This window comes from Papio anubis, chromosome 16 (assembly GCF_008728515.1).
Source record: "Papio anubis isolate 15944 chromosome 16, Panubis1.0, whole genome shotgun sequence".
Lineage (NCBI taxonomy): Eukaryota > Metazoa > Chordata > Mammalia > Primates > Cercopithecidae > Papio > Papio anubis.
The window spans coordinates 473,757-498,440 of record NC_044991.1 but is presented as its reverse complement, the minus strand read 5'-3'; the positions used below and the strand labels follow the sequence as shown (position 1 = coordinate 498,440).

The window sequence follows — 24,684 nt, the reverse complement described above, 5'->3', positions numbered from 1 at the left end:
TAAATTAGAGGCCTATACAATAAATAGGAAAAAGACAAGTTGCAGTTATACTCACTGGCTTGGTGCTGCTCTCGGTGGTTTATCAAGACGAGAACCTTTAACCTGTGTCGGTCCTAAAGGTCAACAAGGTCAAGTGTTTTTTTTTATTTTATATTGTTCCTATTGCATTAATTTTTGGGAACAAGATCTTTCTTTACAACAATTTGTTAGTTTTTTTAAACATTCCTCATATTTCCTCAGCTGCCAAAAATAAGATGTTCAAAGTGCCATAACTTTAAACCTGCAAGGCCACCACTCCTATTTGTGGAAACAAAGTGACTATTATGATATACTAGGACTCTGCTATAAGTCAAAACAATGGTTTTAGAGAGGAACAGCAAAGCTTAAATTTATTTCTGCACGGAATTCCCGTTTTGTCTTGTCTTAAACTATAAATGTTTACATTAAACCTAGGGAAAGTTTATAGCCTGGTCTTCCTAATCCTGCCCTTATCCCACAAAGTTAAAATGGTCATAGATCCGCGCCTGTTTTTTCTCTATATTCAGTTACAACATCTTTTTTTCATTCTAGAAGGAGACAGTCACTTGGACAGTCTAATATTTAACCTCTTTGGCTTCGCAGGAACCTTGTGGAAGAGCAACTCAAAAGGCTCATTTACATTATATCCTTCCCATGTTCCCCCTTTCCCTTTGTTTATTTCTATAATTTTTACATTCTCCCTACAGGAACATTCACCAGACCAATCAGCTGCTAAAATGGATCTTTTTGTCCAATAAAACATCTAAACACTTGGCTACTTATATCGCATCAAGCAGCCGGAACTGATCATCAAAGGACGTATCACTGTCGACAACTTGGGGAGGAGATCCACTATCTCTCAATTCACTCATAGTTTCATCACCATCTCTTTGCAACTTCTGGATTTCGCAAGAAGCTTTCCACTCAATCTTGGTTACAGCTTATCCTTATCTCTCATCCCAGCAAACAGGGAGAATTGTTTTAAGGTTCTGATGATCTTACTTTGATTTCCCTTTACTACTGGTTGTAACATTGTTAGTGATTCTCACACACCGCTTATGTTGCATTTTATATTCTCAGGCCAATTTGATCTCTTGTGCTACTTTCCCATGTTCTTTGTTATCCTTTACTTTAAGCCAACGCTGAGCTCTTTATCTATCACTATCTTCTATTCTCATTCTCAACTGCCTGGGACCATTAGTTCATGGAAATACTCAGATTGATCGCTTCTAATTGGCTACTTGCAGGCTGCAGAACAAGAACATGCTCTCTACATCACACTAATAGTTCTAGCCTTTCAACGACGGTTTCCTTATTTAACTCAGAATAAGCTCGCTCTCTCATCTCGAGCTTGTCCTTTCAGTTCTTTGAGCATTCCACTTTTCCATTCTGAGTTGTCTGAGAGGTACTCAAGTTAATCAAATTTGATAAAATGGATGCTATACATATTCCTTCTTGGACGACAAAGCATGTTCATCATACCATTGATACTTTTTCTCATTTTCAATGGGCCACTCATGCCATCTGAGAAAGCTGATTCTGTTATTACACATCTTTTTAGCTTGTTTTGCCATTATGGGCATTCTTTTATACTTAAACTGATAATGCCTCGCTCTATGCCTCATAGCCCGCAAGTTTACAGCAATACAATATATTCAACATATCACCGATCCCGGCACAGTCAAGGTCAAGCATCATTGAGCTGCCAAGAATTTAACTTTAAAACTCAACTATTAAAACAAAAAGGGGAATGAGCCCCCAAAAAACCAGATTTTTGAAGGTTAACCTTTCTACCTTAATTTTTTGATTTTGAAGGTTCTTTTTACCTTAATTATTTTTTGAATCAATGGGTATACCTGTAAGACTCTGGTTGTCAGAATCCCATCTTTCCCTCAACTCCCTCAAAGTGATAGTCCCTGCTGACAGTTTAAAGGTTTGCATCCTAATGAAGAAGGTAAGCATGTTCAAGGGCAAGTTCTAAAACAGGACGGGCTATTTGTCCTTACAGGAGTGGACTCTGAGTGGTTTCACAAGATGATTGAAACTCCTGTTGAAAAAAGAAAACTGGATTCAGCATGCATTTCTTCCTTTGTTAGATGTGCCTCGCTGGGGACGACACTCTCTTAGTGAGGCTTTGTATGAATATTGGACTTATATTCCCTTTCCACCCTCTTGTATCAGGGAGCTCTGGGAGGAGGCGAAATTAAGGTTTTCACTAATAACATTACTTGATGCCGCCCTCTATATGGACAAGGACAACATAGAACGGAAAACAGCACTATAATCAGCACATACTAATTTGGAGTGGAAGCACCTTAATATGTATGGGAAATAGTCCTCATTGTCTCCTAAAAATCGCATGAAGCTTGGGCTGTTTGTTATAATCATAGTCATGTGGCTGCTAATACTGTTATTATTGTAACTAGAAGTTTTTAATACAATCATACTGTGGTATATAGTAATGAAATTCCTAGTTCTTTACTTTTGTCCTATTTTAGAGGTTTCTCCTAATATTGAGGTGCTGGAGGACAAATACGCTGTGGAACCAAACCCCGGATTTTATTAGAATACAATGGGATGCAAATAACTGATTGAAGTGTGCACGGGTGATTTTCAAATAAAATTTAGTCACATACCTTGAAATGGCACCGGTAAATAAAAGTATATTGCTGCTAACAGTAATGAAACCTTTAAAAGTATGTGTGAAGGAGGCCTGAAGTACAGAGTTATTTTGAAGAAAGTTAGTTGCAGGCGATGCCATTAGCACTTTCTTTGTGGGGAATATGCCCTTAATCTTTCTAACCCTAATAACTCCTTTCATATTCAATTATATCGAATACTTCCTGATATGTTATTGCTTGTGTCCGTGAGCCTACTCTATATTATTAGCAGGAAATTGAATATGGGATAATCTTACGGGATTGTTAATTGTACAGATAAGGTACATTTCTTTGTCTTGCCTCAATCATTCCTGGTGGCACAACTTTACTGGGGGATATTTATATCCTCAGGGCTCGTAAGGAAATTTCCATACCACAACCTTACGCACCACGCAAAGTGGCATCACTCTTGAGACTTATATTTGGATTCTCTCCAGCCGGTAACCCTCCGCCTTGGACTTATAATAACGTTTTATGATGAGCCTTGTCGCGCCATCAGTTCTCCACTGCAGCCATAGTGACTCGGGCTTCTTCACAAAGCATACAAAATGCTTAAATTTTATGCAGCAATGGCACCTAACAATCTCACCGGTTATGGCTTCAACAACTAAACATTGACTCTCAACTGCTTTGTGATACCAACATGGAGCAAGCGCTGACATGGCTTCAGATCAGCCTACTGTACTCAGCACTCGGGTAACATTACAATGTGATTGGAATTCCAATTCACCTGTGTTTCTGTGCCTTTTAACATCTCCTCAAAATTGGACTGTAATCCAAAAAATTATTAGTAGCCAAGCAAAATATTAGTTTGGACATCCAAGAGCTCACCAGAACATTTCCTGGAGCATTTCGACAACAATTACATGTGTTGTCCTAACTGTAACCCTTTCAGGAGCTGGGTCAGCCTTGCTGCCTTTAACTCATGGACCCAGATGAAAGACATGGATTTCTAAGCAATCTCTGGAAGTATATTGCTTTGGGCACTTGGTTTGGTCTACTTCTTTTGGTGATTTGATTCTCCCACCAAAAACAAAAGAAAAACACAGGAACAAATATGGGCTACCTTTTAGGATTGAGGCAAACTAAATTAAAAGGGGAAATGGTGGGCCTTTTAAGTATGCTGATAATATAGGGCCTAAGGACAGCATTCCAACCTAACTTTAATGAACTCCCGTGAGGCCAAGAAAGGCGGTAGATAAGAAAGAATATAGAAACAAGGTACTGAGTAGAAGGTTACATGTGGGAAAAGAAAGTTTGTTTTGTACTGCATTCTTCTGCCGATGGAGGTTTATGGAGTATAAATGCGGGAGGCGGAGGCTCCTGAGGCCGCCATGTTCTCTTCTGTGTGTCTTTGTCTCTTTGTGTGTGTTCTTTCATTCTCCACCACCCCCGGTGCGGCCCCCAACACATCCTGGCCAACATGATGAAACCCTGTCTCTACTAAAAATACAAAAAGTTAGCTGGGCGTGGTGCTGCACACCTGTAGTCCCAGCTACTCAGGAGGCTGAGGCAGAAGAATCATTGAATGTGGGAGGCGGAGGTTGCAGTGAGCTGAGATGGCGCCACTGCACTCCAGCCTGGGCAACAGAGCAAGACTCCATCTCAAAAAAAAAAAACAAAAAAAATTTAAAATTAGCCGGGCGTGGTGGTGCAGGCCTGCTGGTCCCAGCTACTCAGGAGGCTGCGGCAGGAGGATCAATTTGAGCACAGGAGGTTGAGGCTGCAGTGAGTCATGTTTGAACCACTGCACTCCAGCCTGGGTGATCCTGTCTCCAAAAAAAAAAAAAAAAAGCAGGCTGGGCGCAGTGGCTCACATCTGTAATCCCAGCACTTTGGGAGGCCGAAGCAAGTGGATCACTTGAGGTCAGGAGTTTGAGACCAGCCTCACCAACATGGTGAAAACCCCATCTCTACTAAAAACAAAAATTAGCCGGGCGGGGTAGTGCACACCTATAATCCCAGCTACTCAGGAGGCTGAGGCAGGAGAACTGCTTAAACCCAGGAGGAGGAGGTTGCAGTGAGCCGAGATTGTGCCACTGCACTCCAGCCAGGGCAACAGAGCGAGACTCCATCTCAAAAAAAAAAAAAAAACAAAGCAGTTAAACCCAAAACTAGCAGAAGAAAACAAATGATAATTAGAGCAGAAATAAATACAGAGTAGGCCAAGCGCGGTGGCTCAAACCTGTAATCCCAGCACTTTGGAAGGCCGAGGTGGGTGAATCACTTGAGGTCAGGAGTTTGAGACCAGCCTAGTCAACACGGTGAAACCCCATCTCTACTAAAAATACAAAAATTAGCCAGGCGTGGTAGTCCACACCTGTAGTCTAAGCTACTTGAAAGGCTGAGGCAGGAGAATCGCTTGAATCCAGGGGGTGCAGGCTGCAGTGAGCCGAGATCACATCACTGTACTCCAGCCTGGGAGACAGAGTGAGACTGTGTCTCAAAAAGAAAAAAAAAAAACAAAATAGAAAAACAATAGAGAGAACCAAACAAAAAGTTGGCTCTTTGAAAAGATCAACAAAATTTACAAGTCTTAGCTAGAATAATTAAGAAAAAAGATGACTATGGGCTGGACGCGGTGGCTCATGCCTGTAATCCCAGCACTTTGGGAGGCCAAGGCAGGCGGATCATGAGGTCAGGAGATCAAGACCATCCTGGCTAACACGATGAAACCCCGTCTCTACCAAAAATACAAAAAATTAGCCGGGCGTGGTGGCGGGCCCGGGAGGCAGAGCCTACAGTGAGCCGAGATAGCGCCACTGCACTCCAGCCTGGGTGACAGAGCAAGACTCCGTCTCAAAAAAAATTTAAAAATTTAAAAAAATTTTTTTAAAAAGATGACTATGAAAGAGAAAAAAATCAAATTACTAAAATCAGAAATGAAAAATAGGGGCCGGGCATGGTGGCTCGCACCTGAAATCCCAGGACTTTGGGAGGCTGAGGCAGGCAGATCACTTGAGCCCAGGAGTTCAAGACCAGCCTGGGCAACACGGCAAGACCCCATCTCTATAAACATTTTAAAAATGAGCTGGCTGGGCCTGGTGTGGTGGTTCACGCCTATAATCCTAGCACTTTGGGAGGCCGAGGTGGGCAGATCACTTGAGGTCAGGAGTCCGAGACCAGCCTGGGCAACATGGTGAAACCCCATCTCTACTAAAAATACAAAAATTAGCCGGCCATGGTGGTGTGCACCTGTAATTCCAGCTACTCGGGAGGCTGAGGCAGGAGAACTGCTTGAACCTGGGAGGTGGAGTTTGCAGTGAGCGGAGACCGTGCCATTACACTCCAGACTGGGCAGCAGAGCAAGACTCTGTCTCAAAAAAAAAAAAGAAACGAAAAAATGAGCTGAGTGTGGTGGCACATGCCTGTAGTCCCAGCTACACAGGAGGCTAAGGTGGGAGGATTGAGATGCAGCCTAGGAGGTCGAGGTTACTGTGAGCTGTGACGGTGCCACTGCACTCCAGCATGGGCGAAAGAGTGAGACCCTGTCTCAAAAAACAAGAGAAAGAGTCAGGGTTGGTGCCACACAATAAGGCTATCCCCACAACAGACAAGATGAGCCGCGAGAATGGTGTTGAGAACAGGTGCCGTCAGCGCCGGCAGCAGCTGGAGCTTGCTGGTGAGCACTTTTCTGGGGCAGTCACTGGCTGTGCTTCTAGTCCATTCTGAAGTCTAAGAATGGCCACCATAAAAGAACATTTTTTTTTTTTTTGAGACGGAGTCTCGCTCTGTCGCCCAGGCTGGAGTGCAGTGGTGCGATCTCGGCTCACTGCAAGCTCCGCCTCCCAGGTTCACGCCATTCTCCTGCCTCACCCTCCTGAGTAGCTGGGACCACAGGCGCCCGCCACCACGCCCGGCTAATTTTTTGTATTTTTAGTAGAGACAGGGTTTCACCGTGTTAGCCAGGATGGTCTCGATCTCCTGACCGTGATCCGCCCGCCTCGGGCTCCCAAAGTGCTGGGATTACAGGCGTGAGCCACCGCGCCTGGCCAGAACATTTAAGACCAAAGAAGGAAAAAGCTGCAGAACAAGACTTCCTATTTCTGAATAAATCCATTTACGGCTTCAGTGCCCAGCAAGAGGGCTGGCTAAACTGCAGCTGGTGCCAGAACCAGCAAGTCCCGGACCCATCCCGGATGACACCACGGTCCAGTGAGAAGAGCAGCGCAGACCCCAATCTTGGGACGCTCTCGGCAGGCAGGTGCTCCTCCCGAGCGATGGGAAGGCTCGGAAGGCGCCTGGCACTTCTCCAAGACGGAAATGGAAATGGGGGAAGGGACATTTCCTATTGCTTCGCCGACAGTAATAAACATGTTATTTCTCTGCAGTTTTTTAAAAGAACGTTAACACTTTTTAGAACCAAAATGGGATGACGCTGGCTATCATCACTGGTGGCCCTCGAAGATGGCCTTCCCTGCCACTCCCCACTCCCTGCACTGGGGCTTGTTCTGCCCTGTAAAGGGCTGGGCAGTGCCTGGTAGAGAGGGGGCCAGCCCCACGCCGCTGTGGCCGGGAGTGAGCAGCTCTCACCTGGCAGAGGGAAAACGTGGCAGACACGACCCCAATCAAGACGTTCAGCACATCTTTCACCAGCTCACACTCCTTCACCAGCACGGGCTGTGGGGCCTGTAGGATGCCCCCAGCAAGCAGTTGAAGCTCCCCTTGGCGGAGCCTGCAGAACTTGTCGAAAGCGTCCCTTCCCGCCTCTGTCAAGTAAGGCTCCTCTCTGTGGCCAGGGGGGCTGCGAGGGAGGCAGAAGAGAGGCCATGAGCAGACGTGATGACCTGCACCTCAGCACCAGCATACTTTCTCTCGGGAATGGGCACGAACAGAAGAACGGAAGTGATTCAAAACAATAAACTCTAAGAAACGCAGCCATGTACAAATGCCAACTCACCACCCAGCCTTTTGTGGATGATACTGCTGTGAACACCAGCACAATCAATTCTATCAGGACAACTCATGTGGAAATGTGTCCAGGGCACCTGCCTGGGGTCCTGGGCATGGCCGGGGGTATCCGACGGGCCCAGCCCTGGAAGAGCACCCCAGGCCACGCCAGTGGCCCTTAGGGTGGTGACTCATTCATATTCTTCTGTTAGAAACAAAACAAGGTTTGTACACCCATGTACACAGCAGCATCCACAACCCTGTTCACGGCAGCATCATCCACACTCAAGTCCACGGCAGCATCATCCACACCCCTATCCACAACAGCATCCACACCCAGGTCCACGGCAGCATCCACACCCATTCACAGTAGCATTATCCACAACCCCGTCCACAGCACCATCCACACCTGTTCACGACAGCATTATCCACACCCAGGTCTGTGGCATCATCCACACCCCTGTCCACAGCAGCATCAGTCACACCCGTCCAGGGCAGTATCCACACCCGTCCACGGCAACATCATCCACACCCCCATCCACGGCATCATCCACAGTCCCGTCCATGGGAACATCATCCACACCCTTATCCACTGCAGCATCATCCACAACCCCATCCACGGCAGCATCCACACCACGGTGCACAGCAGCATCATATACACCCCTGTCCACAGCAGGATCCACACCCAGGTCCACAGCATCATCCACACTCCTGTCCACGGCAGCATCCATATCCCTGTCCACGGCAGTATCCACACCCCTGTGCATGGGAACATCTCCACACCCTTATCCACACCCCCATCCACGGCATCATCCACACCCCAGTCCATGGCAGCATCCACACACCTGTTCACAGCAGCGTCACCTACACCCCGGTCCACGACAGCAGCATCCACATCCTTGTCCACGGCAGCATCCATGCCCAGGTCCATGGAAGCATCCACATGCCTGTCTACAGCAGCACCCACACCCCCATCCACAGCAACATCATCCACAATAGCCAGGGGTAGAGGAGCCTGAGCACCCAGCAGAAGAGGATAAATACAGGTGGCCCATGCAGACCCCCGCCCATCATTCAGCCTTATAAAGGAAGGCAGCTCAGACACATGCTCCAGAAAGGACGGCACTCAAGGACGCCACATGGAGTGCACTGAGCCATCACAAAACACTGTCTCCACGGGGACAGCGCTCGAGGATGCCGCGTGGAGTGAAATGAGCCATCACAAAACACTGTGTGACTCCACTTACATGAGGTCCCTACAGTGAACAAAATCCTAGAGACAGAAAGTGGAGGCCGGGCGCGGTGGCTCACACCTGTAATCTCAACACTTTGGGAGGCCAAGAAAGGCAGATCACGAGGTCAGGAGTTCAAGACCAGCCTGGCCCACATGGTGAAACCTTGACTCTATTAAAAACACAAATACTAGCCAGGCATGGTGGCAGGCGCCTGTAATCCCAGCTACTCGGGAGGCTGAGGCAGGAGAATGGCTTGAACCCAGGAGGTGGAGGTTGCAGTGAGCCAAGATCGTGCCACTGCACTCCAGCCTGGGCAACAGAGCAAGACTCCGTCTCGGAAAAAAAAAAAAAAAAAGTGGAGTGAATGGGAAGCTGTTTAATGGATTCAGAGTTTCCTGCAGATTTGCTGTGCAGCAGTGAAAATACACACAGCATTACAAAGCGGTACAACTGGTTAAGACGGTAAAAACATTATATAAATTTTACTACCCCACCTCAAAAAAACTAAGAGATGGATACAGAAAAAAAACTCACAAATTTTGTTTTTTTTTTTTGAGATGGAGTTTGAGACCAGCATGACCAACATGGAGAAACCCCATCTCTACTAAAAATACAAAATTAGCCAGGCGTTGTGGCGCATGCCTGCAATTCCAGCACTTCGGGAGGCCAAGGCGGGCAGATCACGAGGTCAGGAGATTGAGACCATCCTAGCTAACATGGTGAAACCCCATCTCTACTAAAAATACAAAAAAATTCGTGAGCCAAGATCACACCACTGCACTCCAGCCTGGGAAACAGAGCGAGACCCATCCCCAAAAAGAAAGAGGGAGAGGAAGAAAGAAAGAGGAGAGGGAGAGAGAGAGAGAGAGAGAAAAGAGAGAGAGAGAGAGAAAGAGAGAGAGAGAGAGAAAGAGAGAGAGAAAGAAAGAAAGAAAGAAAGAAAGAAAGAAAGAAAGAAAGAAGGAAAGAAAGAAAGAAAGAAAGAAAGAAAGAAAGAAAGAAAGAAAGAGCAAAAGCAAAAAAAAAGAAAGAAAGAAAGAAAGAAAGAAAGAAAGAAAGAAAGAAAGAAAGAAAGAGAAAGAAAGAAAGATTGATTTACGAGGGAGAGTTTGGGGGCCCTAGTTTGTTTAGGATGAAAGGAGTTGCCTAATTATGGTGAGCTGAAGAATGTTCCAGGTGAAGGGAACCCGGTGTTGGAAGGTTCTGAGTTTTTACAAATATTAGCCAAGCATGGTGGTGGGTGACTGTAATCCCAGCCACTCAGGAGGCTGAGAGAGGGAGAATTACTTGAACCCGGGAGGCAGAGCCTGCAGTGAGCTGGAGATAGTGCCACCAAGACCTAGCCTGGGCAACAGAGCGAGACTCCACCTCAAATAAATAAATAAATACCAAAAAAAGAGAAAATAAATACTATTAGCAGACATGTACAGAATACAGCAATAACTTGTAGGGCCAGTTTTTAAACATGTGAGGGATTGGCAGAGAGCAGGACCACGAGATTTGCTTTGACTGATGCAACAGCAGGAAGTGACACGGCAGGAAGGTCCTGGCAGTCTGGATAAGGCCACCACCACTGTGCTGGGAGGCAGGCAGATAGTCATCCCTGCAGGAATCTTCATGATGTCAGGAAAGCATGCCTGCCCAGGGGCACATGCTCCTGTCCAGGCTGCAACAGCCCAGGCACTGTATTCCAGAGCACTCGGCTCCTGGCCAGCCCTGACTCTTTCACCCAACACTCCCCAAACCGGTACCCACAGGATCACCAGTGGACTGGATGTGAACGGGGCATTCCATGGCCAAACATTTGGGGAAATATGTATTCTTCTTTTTTTTTTTTTGAGACAGTCTCACTCTGTCGTCCAGATTAGAGTGCAGTGGTGCAATCTCGGCTCACTGCAAACTCTGCCTCCCAGGTTCAAACAATTCTCGTGCCTCAATCTCCTGAGTAGCTGGGATTACATACGCCACCATGCCCAACTAATTTATATATATATGTTCGTTTGTTTGTTTGTTTGTTTGTTTTTTTGAGACGGAGTCTCACTCTGTCACCCAGGCTAGAGTGCAGTGGCCGGATCTCAGCTCACTGCAAGCTCCGCCTCCCGGGTTCACGCCATTCTCCAGCCTCAGCCTCCCGAGTAGCTGGGACTACAGGCGCCCGCCACCTCGCCCGGCTAGTTTTTTGTATTTTTTTTAGTAGAGACGGGGTTTCACCGTGTTAGCCAGGATGCTCTGCCTCCCAGGTTCAAGCAATTCTCCTGCCTCAACCTCCCAAGGTCCTGGGATTACAGGCTTAAGCCACCGCGCCCGGCCCAATTTTTTTGTATTTTTAGTGAAGATGGGGTTTCACCATGTTGGCCAGGACAGAGTCTCGCTCTGTCGCCCGGGCTGGAGTGCAGTGGCCGGATCTCGGCTCACTGCAAGCTCCGCCTCCCGGGTTCACGCCATTCTCCTGCCTCAGCCACCCGAGTAGCTGGGACTACAGGCGCCCGCCACCATGCCCGGCTAATTTTTTGTATTTTTAGTAGAGACGGGGTTTCACCATGTTGGCCAGGCCGGTCTCAAAATCCTGACCGCAAGTGATCTGCCCACCTCAGCCTCCCAAAGTGCTGGGATCACAGCTGTGAGCCACCTTGCCTGGCCAAAATGCATATTCTCTATCTGGGTTCTGGGAGTTATCAAAAGATGCCACCACATTAAAGACTCTGAGAGGCCCTGAGTGCAGAGGCCTCTGGACCCAGATGAGCCAGGGAGTGAGTGGCTACTGCATCCGGAGAGCAAGCTGCTGGCACCAGTCAGGGAAAAGCTGCTGCAGCTAGAGCTTCTCATCGCCCAGACTGCCACTCCCAACTCCTCCAGACACGGATAGAAAAGGCTCCTTCATCAGCACCCTGTGCCCAGTGAGCATTTCTTCCTGGCACTAACCACACGGCCTGCCAGGCAGCTCTCAGGCACCTCTGACTGGTCGTAAGGACATAACTTAGCTGCTCCGACTGCTCTGCCCGGCAGGTGTGATCTGGTTACTGGGTGGGGAGGTGAGGCCTCCTTAAAGGCTGTTAGTGGCCAGGCGCGGTGGCTCAAGCCTGTAATCCCAGCACTTTGGGAGGCCAAGACGGGCGGATCGCGAGGTAAGGAGATCGACGCCATCCGGGCTAACACAGTGAAACCCCGTCTCTACTAAAAAAATACAAAAAACTAGCCGGGCGTGGTGGTGGGCGCCTGTAGTCCCAGCTACTCGGGCGGCTGAGGCAGGAGAATGGCATAAACCCGGGAGGCGGAGCTTGCAGTGAGCTGAGATCCGGCCACTGCACTCCAGCCTGGGCGACAGAGCGAGACTCCGTCTCAAAAAAAAAAAAAAAAAAAAAGGCTGTTAGTGTTTTCCCCTCTGCATCTCTCCTAACTCCCAGGACTCAGTCAATGTGGGACACTAGCTCAGGTTCCTAACTCATCACAACTGCCTGGGACCCTGAGTACACAATGCCCCCCACACACCCTACACAAGGCCACGCTTATGCAGGGGTAAGGGCACTGCATGCCAAGGCAAAGAAGGGCACACACCAGCCGACTCGCTCCCAGCACCTCCGCTTGCTGGCCTCATAGGTGAGTGCGGCTTCCCACAGGTCCACGTCTGGGGTCACGCTGGGCTCAGACTGAGAATCAGGAGTCAGGTTAGATGCTGACTGGAATCCTTCGTCTTCCCACTGATCCACACTCGGTGGGACCTGGAGACACAGGGAAGGGCAAACCACCACTCATTCCTGTGTCCACATTTCATCCAAGGGCAATGAGAATTCCAGGAACTTTATCCACCTAGTTTCATTGACTTGTTAGAGGCAAAGACCTACCAAAATGTTTCTTCTGTTTTTCTCAAGCACATGTGTACCATATAATGTTTTCCCCCAATGAGCCATTTAAGGAATTAAACAAAATAATTTGTCAAGGCTGCCAATTTCCAATTCCATATAACACATAAGCCTCAGTGGAACTTACAGTGAAACTTTTTGAGATGTCTCTGACTTGGAAATTCCATTGTGGGGAACCCCGAATAAAAAAATCACACTAAACATTAAAAAAGTACTGTACACCGGGGCCAAGCACGGTGGCTCACACCTGTAACTCCAGCACTATGGGAGGCTGAGGCGGGTGGATCAGCTGAGGTCAGGAGTTTGAGACCAGCCTGGCCAGCATGGTGAAACCCCATCTCTACCAAAAATATAAAAATTGGCCGGGCATGGTGGCGGGCACCTGTAGTCCCAGCTACTCAGGAGGCTGAGGCACGAGAATTGCTTGAACCCGGGAAGCGGAGGTTGCAGTGAGCCGAGACTGCACCACTGCACTCCAGTCTGGGCAACAGAGCAAGACTGTGGGCAGCAAGCCACCCAGGTGCCGAGGCGAGAGACCGAGGGCACAAGCCGTTCCGGTATAATAAAGAAAATATATAAAATCAGAATTGTAGGCCGGGTGTGGTGGCTCACACCTGTAATCCCAGCACTTTGGGAGTCCGAGGCGGGCGGATCACGAGGTCAGGAGATCAAGACCATGGTGAAACCCCGTCTCTACTAAAAATACAAAACACTAGCCGAGTGTGGTGGTGCGCGCCTGTAGTCCCAGCTGCTGAGGAAGCTGAGGCAGGAGAATGGTGTGAACCCAGGAGGTGGAGCTTGCAGTGAGCTGAGATCCGGCCACTGCACTCCAGCCTGGGCAAGAACGAGACTCCGTCTCAAAAAAAATAAAAAAGCAAAAGAGGAACAGTTATACTAGATATAAATCAGATACGATTATATATGAATATTAATCATTAGTTTGTAGCAATTACTCTTTATCCCAACATTATAATAATCCTCACTCTACAATTATAACTTAGGAGAAACCAGGCCATAGAGAGACAGAAGCTGAAGGGACACAGTGAGGAGTGACCAGAAGACTAAGAGCCTTCTGTTATGCCCAGGCAGGGCCACTAGAGGGCTCCTTGGTCTAGTGGTAACGCCAGCGCCTGGGAAGACGCCGGTTACCTAGCGGTAGCGTCAATGTCAAGGAAAAGCACCCGCTACTTAGCAGACAGGGGCGGCGAGGTGGGGGGGTCTCCCTTTCCCCGGTGGGGGAGTTAGACAAGACTCTGCTCCAGCACCTCTTGTGGAGGGCCAGATATCAGTCAGGCCCGCCCGCAGTTATCCAGAGGCCTAAATGTCTCCCTGCGATGCTGTGCTTCAGTGGTCACGCTCCTGGTCCACTTTCATGTTCCATCCTGTACGCCTGGCTCTGCCTTCTAGATAGCAGTAGCAGATTTAGTGAAAGGACTAAAAGTCTCTGAAATGCAGAAATAATGGTGTAAGCTGTCTCCTGTCTCACTCTTTCCAGCTCGGCTGCCAAACAGGGAAGGGTCCCCTGTCCAGTGGACGGACATGTGACCCACATGACATTACCTATCACTGGAGATGGCTCACGCTCCTTACTCTGCCCCCTTGTCTTATATCCAATAAATAACAGCACAGCCTGGCATTCAGGGCCACCACTGGTCTCCGCGTCTTGGTGGTAGTGGTCCCCTGGGCCCACCTGTTTTTTATCTCTTTGTCTTCTGCCTTTATTTCTACAATCTCTCGTCTCCGCACATCGGGAGAAAAACCCACAGACCCCGTAGGGCTGGTCCCTACACAAGACTCCATCTCGGGAAAAAAAAAAAATCAGGCCAGGCTCACACCTGTAATCCCAGCACTTTGGGAGGCGGAGGCAGGCAGATCACGAGGTCAGGAGATCGAGACCATCCTGGCTAACCCGGTGAAACCCTGTCTCTACTGTAATACAAAAACTAGCTGGGCGCATGGCACCTATAGTCCCAGCTACTCTGGAGGCTGAGGCAGGAGAATGCATGGAACCCCAAAGCATGGAGATTGCAGTGAGCTGAGATCCGCCACTGTACTCCAGCCTGGCGACAGATGAGACTCCATCTCAAAAAATCAGGCCAGGCTCACACCTGTAATCCCAGCACTTTGGGAGGCTGAGGTGGGTGGATCACGAGCTCAGGAGATTGAGACCATCCTGGCTAACACAGTGAAACCCCGTCTCTACTGAAAACACAAAAAATTAGCCAGGCGTGGTGGCGGGCGCCTGTAGTCCCAGCTACTCGGGAGGCTGAGGTGGGAGAATGGCGTGAACTTGGGAGGCGGAGCTTGCAGTGAGCCAAGATCGTGCCACCGCACTCCAGCCTAGGCGACAGAGCAAGACTCTGTCTCAAAAAAAAAAAAAAAAAAATCATCAAATTAAAAAAAATACAAATACAAAAAAATACAAAAATTAGCTGGGTGTGGTGGCACACGCCTGGAGTCCCAGATACTCAGGAGGCTGAGGCAGGAGAATCACTTGAACCCAGGAGATGGAGGTTGCAGTGAGCCGAGACCACACCATGGCACTCCAGCCTGGGCAATATGCGAGACTTGTCTCAAAAACAAAACACAAAACTGCTGTACACCAAGACATTTGCTGTAGCATTAGATATGTTTATAAATTGTCTAGCTATCTCATAGGAATAGAATCACTAGTAACAATGTATCCTTTTGGCAACACTGATAAAGCAATAAAATACAAAACTCAAATGAGGAGCTACACGGGACCATGGGAAAGCCTCAGGCAACAGACAGCAAAAGCATATCCAATTGCACGTATCACAAAACGTGAACACTTTTGCCACGTGTGGCTACTGAGCACTTGAAATGTGGCTTGTGGGGCTGAGGAACTGAATTTTTTATTTTGTTTTAATTAACTTAAATTTAAATGGCAGCTCTAGAAGGCAGAGGAGGCTTAATGACATGCCCCGTTAGGTAAAGATGAAAAGCAGCACGTTGCTTTGGCCGGCAGGTGGGCAGCACTGTCCTTGCAGAGCAGGGTGGCCGCCAGTAAGTCCACTCCAGTAGCCCCACCCCACAATGCAGCCACCAGACTATCCCCCCTTTCACCATGATAAAAGGAAGGTCACTGGGCCAGGCGCAGTGACCTTAATTCCAGCACTTTGGGAGGCCGAGGTGGGTGGATCAACTGAGGTCAGGAGTTGGAGACGAGCCTGGCCAACATGGTGAAACCCCGTCTCTACTAAAAATACAAAAATTAGTTGGGCATGGTGGCTCACGCCTGTAATCCCAGCTATGCAAGAGGCTGAGGGAGGAGAACCACTTGACCCCGGGAGGTGGAGGTTACAGTGAGCCGAGATCGCACCACTGCACTCCAGCCTGGGCAACAGAGAGAGACTCCATCTCCAAAAAAAAAAAATTAGCCAGGCGTGGAGGCAGGTGACTGTAATTCCAGCTACTTGGGAGGCTGAGGTACGAGAATTGCTTGAGCCCAGGAGGTGGAGGTTGCAGTGAGCCAAGATCACGCCACTGCACTCCAGCCTGAGTGACAGAGTGAGACCCTGTCTCCAAAAAAAAAAAAAAAAAAAAGAAAGGCACAGAAAGCATTTTCCAAACCCCAAGAAAGGTGAAAGAGGAAAAAACCAAACATTCTACCTTAATGGCCAGCCCAGAGAGGTCTGCATTGTCTGGCACGGGGGGCAGGCCCAGTCGGACGTCCATGTCGTCAGTGCGGCTGTGCACAAGGGCCCCGAAGAGCGAGACCCGGGTGTCTCTCTCAAACCTGTCACCACAAGAGTCACCAAATGAGAAGAGCCCGACGGTGGGCAGGCCGGTGCCTGGAGCAGCCTCCATAACCTGAAGTGTTTCCTGGATCATGCTGTGACACAAACACTCTTCTCTAGAGATCAGAGACTGAACGTCCGTCTCAAACACACTCAGGTGGTCGCAATCATAGCCGCTATAGGGAACGTTTCTCCCCACGTGCTTGTTGTTAAGGAAGTAGTCTCGATTTCTCGGCAGAAGTTGAGGGGGACCACTCCCTGCCAGCTGAACCAGGAGGTCCAAAACAGACCCCACCTCCAAAAGCGGACAGCAAGGGGCTGCTTCAAGCTCCTCCACAAGCTCCTCCAGACGGTCGGCCTCGGGGCCCAGGCCACCCACTCTCAAGTCAAAGGACAACATGAGGATCTTGTTTCTCGCTGGTAGTTTTGACATGTCAGGCTGCAGCTGTTGAGTCTCATCTTGAAAAAGATTTGTGAAAAGCGCATTGTAGGCCACCTTCTTGAGGCTCCGCTTTGCCCTCTTCCGGTTCACACTGCGCTGGCCCAGGTGAGTCTTGGCAGCCGGCAGGAGAGCCTCACACAGGTCGTCGAACAGCTGCGTGATGCTGGCCATGCCCCTTCCCAGCTCCGGGCCCCCGGCGTGTGGGAAAACACCTCACCCGGGCTTCACTCACGCTCCGGAAGACGGAGTGAGAGAGGGTCTGAAGGGGCTGAATGACAGGCGGCCTCTCCAACGCCGCAGCTCAGAACGGGTATTTTTTAAAGGAGGTTTTGCGGTTGCTCTACTCAGAGTAAACACGCTGCCCGGCGCCCGGCAGCCCCCCAGAAGCCAGCTCGGCGTTTCTTCCAATTCAGTAGCCCTCAACCTTTAGGGAGTCACAGAACCATGGCAAACCCGAAGAACGAAACGCGCGCCCGCGCAGTACAGCGCACGAACTCGGCTTTGCCCCGTTCTTCGGGCCCCACGAGAGGAGACGACCAGGAGAGGGTGCCACTCCGAGACTCGTGGGCAGCGGAGAGTCTGGGGGCGCAGCCGGGTGGGTCCCGGCCTGCACGTCCACCCGTTCTCCAGGCGTCACCTGTGGAAAAAGCCCACTGCTCCCGCTCCCGCCGCCTCCGTCGCGTCACAGCAGCGCGAGCGTGAAGAGCGCTAGGGCGGGCGCGCCGGAAATACGTCACGGGAACGCCGGCTGCGCGTGAAAGTGAGACCCGGGCCGCGGCGCACTTCCGGCCTGAGTCCCGCACCGCGGTTGAGAGATCGAGGCCAGCGTGTTCAGTAAAGGAGGCAGAACCAGGGTTTCGTTTGACCCATGTTTACTCACGGCGCAAGGGCGGGGAGGGAAGGGCAGCGGGGCGCAGGGGCCGGAACGGGACCGAGGGTGGGTTGCATGGGCTCGGATGGGACGGGCCAGGGCGCGATGGGTGGGGCGGGGCGAGGCGAAGTGAGGGGTGGAGCGGGGGAAGCACGGGTGGGAGGGGACGGGGGTGGGAGTGGGCGGGGTTCCGTGCTCCGGAGTCGTGGGAGCCGCGGGCTTGGGGTCCGGATCGCGACAGCGAGGCGCTGGCGTGCGGTGTCATTTCTGCGGCATAAATGCTCCCACCTTGGCCGATTTCAAGCCACCAGGTGAGGACGGCACTACAGGAGGAGGAGCCTGGAGGAGGCGCGCAGCTGGCCTCCTGCACTGGAGCTGGTTCTCAGCACTCACTTGCCCTGCCCTCCCCACCGACCTCTGCGGCAGAGCCGGGCCCCAGGGCAGAGCCATGCCTCCGCAATCAGCCTCACCTGCAGCATCTTCCACTGAGGCTCCAGCTGCCCTCTCAGGTACATCAGAGCCTGGACGTCCTCCGGGGAGGCCACAGAGGAAGGGCCTAGGCTAGGAGGTGCCTCTCCACGCAGCACCCGGGCCAGGATCCCTGCTAGCTGGGGTGTGGAGTCCTGGGCCAGGGGCGAAGACGGAAGCAGTCATTGGTCCTTCCCCTCATCCCACCCCACAGCACCTCCACCCTGCCCAGCTTACCTCCTCCAGGAGGGCCAGGACTCGGCCCCCTGCCAGCCCCCGAAGCATGGCAGCCAGGAGTGCAGCGTGGGGGCCCTGCAGGCCATGGCCAGGCCCTAGTGCCACTAGCACCAGGTCAGGCTGGAAGCCATAGGCCAGGGGCAGCACCAAGCCCAAGATGCAGCTCAGGAAGCCACCAGTCATCTGTGGGGACAGCAGAGCCCAGCTCCTCATCTACAGACACCTGCTGGCTCTGGCCCCCCAACCTCTCAGTCTCAGGGCCCCTGGAGCAGGAGCAGGGAGACAGGAAGGACCAGAGGCCTGCTATCATGACATGCCAGCAAGCAGCAGCGGCACACATCCATGGGCTCCCCAGCACCTGCCTTGCCGCGTGGCGTGGTCACTCACCACTGGCAGTGGCGTGGAGACATGGAACATGGATAGGGCGGCTGCCTCCTTGCCCCCGATGTTCAGCCACAGAGTCCTCCTTCCAGGACACATGTGCATAAGTGTAAGGCCCTGCTCACCCTCCTGAGCCCAGACCACAGAGGCAGAGGTGGAAGAGCATTCACAGGGCCATGGGCAGGGGTGCTGTGACTGCTGAGCCTCTGTGCTGGAGACCCACCTGGCATTGCCTGTAGCAGCCCTTCTCCCAAACCCCAGCTGAGGAAGGCTCCATTCAGTACCAAGTGCCCCACCCACCCATCACCCTGGGGCCCAGGCACACATCCGTCGCATGCCCATTCACATCCATGGCTGGACAGATGCAAGACGTGAGAGTCCTACCCGTCATGGGCGAGGTCTGGAGGCCGGTCCAGCTGTCCCAGGGCCACACACAGCAGCCTGGAGGAAGAGCTGGCCTCAGGACAGGTGTTCCTGTTGTCCAGAGTCCATTCCCAGAGCTCTCTCTGCTTGGCCAGCCAGGATAGGGGTGCCCACAGGTCCTGCCCTCAGAGGCTCCGGATGGTCAAGTGAAGCTTACCTCTGCGCTCCGTGGGACAGGCCTCTCTGAATAGCCACATCCAGGGTGGCTGCTGCAGCAGAGGCTGGAGTGGCTGCGATGCCACTGTTCACCTGTGGGATGAATAAACAGTGGAGGACGAGGCAGCAGCCAACTCCCGAGCCAGGTAAACAGATCCACGGTTCCCTGCATTCGGTGTATCTCTGTGGCTACTGCCAGCCACACTTCTTACACTCAGGTCAATTACTCCGCTTCTGTAAATAAGATGCTTACGTCTGTAATTTTTTTTCTTTCTTTTTTTTTTTTTTTTTTTTTTTTTGAGAGACAGGGACTTGTTCTGTACCCAGGCTGGCGTGCCGTGGCGCAATTATAGCTCACCGCAGTCTCAAACTACTGGGCTTAAGTGATCCTCCTGCCTCAGCCTCCTAAGTACCTGAACTACAGGCACATGCCACCACACTTGGCTGACTTTTTTATTTTTTGTGGAGACAGGGTCTCTGTATGTTCTCTAGGCTGGTCTTGAACTCCTGAGCTCAAACATTCCTCCCACCTTGGCCCCCCAAACTGCTGTTATTACAGGCATGAGCCATTGCTCATGCCTAAATGTATACTTTAAATCACCCCCTTCACCTCTCTGCCAAAGAGCATTTAACTGACGAAGCTGAGGTCAGAGGTCAGACACGCTAGTGATCCCCATCCCTGGGGCTGTTCTGGGAACCATTCTTGGCACAAGGCAACGTTCACATCCATGTGGTTCTGCACCACCCAGCCCTCCTCTGGACAGGCCACATCTCGTTGGCAGGTCCTGGTCCCTGCCCCTAGGTCCACAGCACCCCCAACCCCTCACAGGTGCTCCCACCTGCCCATCCAGCATCCCATCTAAGAGGTACAGGAGCTTCCCAAGTGCAGTGAGGGCCTCCTCCCGGGCCAGGGACTCGTGTGGCCTGTGGTGGACAGACCAGAGGGACACACAGACACGTAGTGACTACACGTCAGGCACACACACGCACAGGTGTAGATGCGGCCCCATCCTCCCCAGGCCAGCCCTGCCCACCTGGCCCAGGCTTCTGTCTCCTCCCTCAGGGCTGACCCTTCCTGTTGGATGACATCAGGGGGCAGGACCAGTGTGATATCTGGCGCTGTCAGGGCAACAGTGGTGCGGACAGAGGGTGCAGGGCAGAGGCACGGCTGGTCCAGGAGGGAGCTCGGTGCAGGTGCAGGTACAGCTGCCTTACACATGGGACCCCCAGGCAGCAGAGGTGGAGGCCTCCCCTCTGGGGAGTGGGTGCTGGGGCTCGTCGGCACAGGGGTCACATCTAGGGACAGTTCAGAGTCATAGCCACTGCACGGAGCCTGAGGTGGGATCCTGCAGCCTAGCACCTGGCCACACTGACCTTGCAGCTGCAGGCTCTTCCAGTACGGGGCTTGGGCAGCACGGGCACTCTGGATGGACTCCAGGGCACTGTGGGGGAGACACAACAGTGGTGACGCCTGGCCTCACACCCCAGCCCCGCCTGCCCTCCCTCCCCTCGAACCTCTGACATGGCACCATGAGCCCTGACAGGGGTGGAGCCGGGTCGCCCAGCAGCGTCTGTACTGTCATGCACACTGACTCAGCCAGTGACTCCAGGTGGTAGCCGCCCTGGGAGGAGGGTGGAGACATGATTGGGGCAGAGATATCACTGGGATGGGGTGTCACCAGGAGGGCCCTTGCCTGGCTCTATCCCGGGCAGGATGCCCCTCCCAAGTACCACGTGGGCACCTGGCTCCCATGCTCCTGACCCCCAGACCTCTGGCCCAGGAACGCTCCCTATGTGCCCTCCCCAGTCACCTCCAGCATGGCGCAGACCCGGCCGCCGGCCAGCACCTGCAGCAGATGTGTGAGATGGGCGAAGCACTCTGGCGTGGCCTGCATTTGCCCCTGGAACCAAAGCCATGTGTGATGGGGGACCTGGGCTCCAGGACCCTAGAAGCCCTCCCTGGCCAGGCAAGGCCCTCACCTCAGGGTCCCCGATGGCTGAGTCAAATCCTGCTGAGACCAGCACCAGCTCAGGGTCAAACTACAGGTCAGGCCGGGGTGGGGAGGGTTGAGAGAGGGGCTGGAGCCCAGGTGAGGGCAAGCCAGGCCCATCCCATCCCCTCCTGAGCACTCTTCCCTGCCAGGCAGCAGTGGGGCAGCTCATAACCCTCCTCCTGCCTTCACCGTGGCGCTCCAGGCACCAAGTTCCCTCCCACCCGGCTGCCCTGGGGGAATCCTCCGTGCAGTCACCTCAAAGGCCAGTGGGAGCAGCAGGTGCAGGAAGGCAGCCACGTAGTCAGCATTTCCCATCCCGACCTGGCAGGACATCCCAGGCTACATCCTGAACTGTGGGGCAGGGGAGGGGGCTGGGGGGAGGGGTCTGGGTGGGGGCCTGGGGCTTGAGGGTAGGCACCTGGTTCCAGGGCAGGTTGACAGTGAAGCCGAGGCCCTGTCCCCGCCCCACTGCGTCTGCATCTGACTCTCGAAGGAAAGGCCAGAAACGCCCATGCTCATAGCGGTGCCAGGAGAAGTAAAGGACGCTGCCAACGGCCAGCCAGGGCCAGAGATCAGAGGTCAGGACCGTCAACAGCTCTACAGCTGCCCGTAGAACCCTGACCCGAGCACGTCTGTATCTTGCCCTTGGATTTTCCCAGGCCAGGCTGGGGTTGCAGGAAAGGGTGCTGTCTGCACCCTTGCTCACCTGGGGTCATCCTCAAAGAGATACTGGATCCCCTGGCCATGGTGCACATCCCAGTCCACGATGAGGATCCTGGGCACAGACAGCGCTGCTGGCTGAGGGGCAGGGCCTCCTACCTCCAGGAGCCCGGCCAGGGATGGGAAAATGCTGGCTGGGTTCTCTCACCACCTGTGCCGCCCCTTGCTGTGTGGCCTGGGCCCACACCCCTGCAGCCAGCCTGGCACACACCTGTGTAGCCCATGCTTCTGCTTGGCATATGCAGCTGCTATGGCCACGTTGTTGAACACGCAGAACCCGTTGGCAGCTGCCCTCTGGCTGTGGTGCCCGGGGGGCCTATGGCGTGAGAGGAGGATTTGGGTTGTGTCAGGGTTGCCCTGGCCCCTCACGGGGCCACCCACAGAGGAGCAGCTAGGGGAAGCAGCAGCTCTCACCTCACCAGGGCAAGCCCGTTTTGCACAGCTCCCGTGAGCACAGCATCCACCAGCTGTAGTCCAGCCCCTGCGGCGAGGCGTGCACAGTGAAAGGTACTCTGTGGGCGCAGGGGCACAGATGAGCCCCCACGCCTTCCCTGCTGCCCTTTGCAGGCCATGCCCACACTTGTGTCAGGCTGCAAGGCACCAGCTGCTGAGCACAACAGGCCAGTCCCAGGCTCTGGCAGTGCCAGCAGGCAGGTGTGCTGGACAATGTCACGTGCACGGACCAGGGGACGCTGGCTGGGATTGGCAGCCATGACTGTGAATGTGCAGAGGCGCGTGCATGTGTCTGCACAGGTGAGTGTGTCCGGGGACACGCACCGGGTGGAAGTAGATGGCGTCGAACTGTCCGGACAGCGCTTGCAGCTCCTCCTCGCCTAGGACCTGGGTCTTCCTGACCAGGGACACATACTCTGGGCTGCATGCAGATGGGCAGGCAGGAGAGGCAGGGTCACCAGCAGGAGCAGGGGGCCAGGAGGGGGGAGCTGGGATTTGTGGTGGGAGTGGCCACCCTGTCACTTCCTCAAGCCTGTGAGCCCACCCAAGGTGCATAGGGAGAGGATCTGTCTTCAAGGCTGGCAGGCCCAGGTTCCCAGGTTTCTAGATGGGTTGCCTGCCCCCATATCATGGGGGGGCTTCCCCCCTCCTGACCTGTGCACCAGGCCCAGCTCCTCTTTCGAGGCCTCGCGGGCTGACAACCGCAGACACCTCTGTTCCAGGCCGCGCTGCCGCAGGCGGTCCAGGGCTGCGGTCAGGCGCTCAGGGCGCTCAATCTCGCACTCGGGGCTGGGGCAGACGAAGAGCTCAGTCCAGAGGTCCCTCCCCGCACCCCACCTCGGCCAGGTCCCACTTACTCGTCCCAGAGCAGCCGGGTGGCCGTCATGTCCTCATGGTACACAAGCGCGGTCCCCATGGCTGCGCCGTGGTCACCCTGGGTCCCCAAACGCCCTCGCCAGCGGTGCCTGCCACTGCCAGTCTCCACCTTCGGCCGGGAGCAGCCGGAGGCCTGGGACCTGCCTGGGGCGCAGGCGGGCGGCGGGCACCGGCCTGGGCGGGAGCGCACAGAACTAGGCAGGCTCCGGGATCCCAGGCGTGCAGAAGGCGCCGAGCGAGGCTGCAGTCGAAGGGGGAGGCTCCCCGCGCACGGCTCCCGGCTTCCTCGCCTCGGACCCGGGTCCCGCCCCGCGCCCTGCTCCCGCTCGCTATCGCGAGCCCCGCTCCGGAGCGAGGAATCAGCAGGCGCGGAAACCTCAGCGCCCGGAGCCGCCAGCCCTCCGAGCTGCGCTGCTGCTCCGCCTCCCCCTCGGCCCCGCCCCGATCCCCTCCTAGAGGGGCGGGGTTCCCAGGCCCTGCGCTGGTGGTCGCCGCAGCCCCACCCGAACGCCTGTGGCTGAGCCTGCCGAGGCGAGCCCCGTTCTGCTCCAGCTCCCGGGTCAGGGTCCAGCGCAGCCCCAAGGCCACCCGGCCCGAGCGCAGGAAGAGCCGGGGTGAAGGGCGAGCGGGGCGAGGGGTCCGCAGGCAAAGGCCACGAGGCGGGAGAAGCCCGCGGGGAGGCGGGTGGCGCTGCGGCCGGCTCAGGGCGGTGGTCGTGGTTGCATCCAGGCGCAGCACCGCCCTGGAGGTTTAAGGAGGGCGAGTCCGGTTCTAGCTCCGAGAAGATCCCTGGCCTAAGAGCAGAGTCAAGGTCGGTGGAGGCGGGGACGCTGGACCGGAGTTGCGGTAGCGTGGCGGGGAACAGAGGAAGTGAGGAAGGCAGGAGGCGCGGGCACAGCCACGGAGCAAGGTGCCCCAAGAGGAGACCGGAGCCCCCCTGGAGCCCAGGGGCCACCCTGTCCCCGCCGGAGCTCACGTTTAGTTGGGTCAGTTTTGGGGCCCCCAGTCCTCAGGCCACCTATGGCAGGAAGCTGGGCCCCGTGTGGACAGCAGCCATGACACAAGTCAGCGCGGCTCCCGAGCTGATGGGGATCACGTCCCCCATGCCCGGATGCCCTGGAGAGGCATGAGGGTCGCTGGCAGAGAAGGCGTCTGTCGTGGCAGCTCATCAGGTTCAATTTGGCTGGGCCAGCTGTGGAAGTGTCCACCGAGGAGGACGCCTGGCCTGGCCTGCCCTCA

At 53.5% G+C, this 24,684-nt stretch overlaps 2 protein-coding genes across 16 annotated transcripts in view; both read right to left on the bottom strand.

Annotated features, from left to right (window-relative positions):
- TUBGCP6 (tubulin gamma complex associated protein 6) overlaps positions 1-17,571 on the bottom strand; it is a 33,079-nt gene extending 15,508 nt beyond the window's left edge. For 2 of the 3 annotated variants that reach the window (XR_001892338.3, XM_003905741.5), the window contains exons 1-3: positions 16,297-17,571; positions 12,359-12,522; positions 7,212-7,422 (exon numbers count right to left, since the gene is read on the bottom strand). Coding sequence is in view for 2 of the 3 variants with exons in the window: in XM_003905741.5 (XP_003905790.4) it covers positions 7,212-7,422; positions 12,359-12,522; positions 16,297-17,037 (1,116 nt within the window). In the remaining variant the exon portion in view is untranslated. The remainder of the gene's footprint in view (positions 1-7,211; positions 7,423-12,358; positions 12,523-16,296) is intronic. The other variant, XM_017945437.3, reaches the window with a different exon arrangement.
- On the bottom strand, positions 17,107-23,832 carry HDAC10 (histone deacetylase 10). Of its 13 annotated transcripts, XM_003905742.3 has the most exons (20): positions 23,427-23,832; positions 23,224-23,358; positions 22,894-22,990; positions 22,531-22,628; positions 22,328-22,432; positions 22,103-22,171; positions 21,815-21,941; positions 21,652-21,717; positions 21,383-21,442; positions 21,214-21,303; positions 20,918-21,024; positions 20,777-20,844; positions 20,437-20,698; positions 20,242-20,326; positions 19,404-19,495; positions 19,208-19,264; positions 18,830-18,908; positions 18,443-18,625; positions 18,208-18,360; positions 17,722-18,060 (listed from the first exon to the last, which is right to left on the bottom strand). In XM_003905742.3, exons 1-20 carry the CDS (start codon positions 23,483-23,485, stop codon positions 18,037-18,039), a joined length of 2,016 nt encoding a protein of 671 aa, XP_003905791.3. In that variant the 5' UTR covers positions 23,486-23,832; the 3' UTR covers positions 17,722-18,036. The 13 variants fall into 13 exon arrangements, with proteins under 13 accessions (XP_009215828.3, XP_009215830.3, XP_009215833.3 ...); XM_009217564.4 differs by having other exon boundaries at positions 17,107-18,076; positions 20,437-20,844; positions 23,427-23,826; XM_009217566.4 differs by having other exon boundaries at positions 17,107-18,025; positions 20,437-20,844; positions 23,427-23,826.
- Positions 23,833-24,684: the final 852 nt, after the last annotated feature.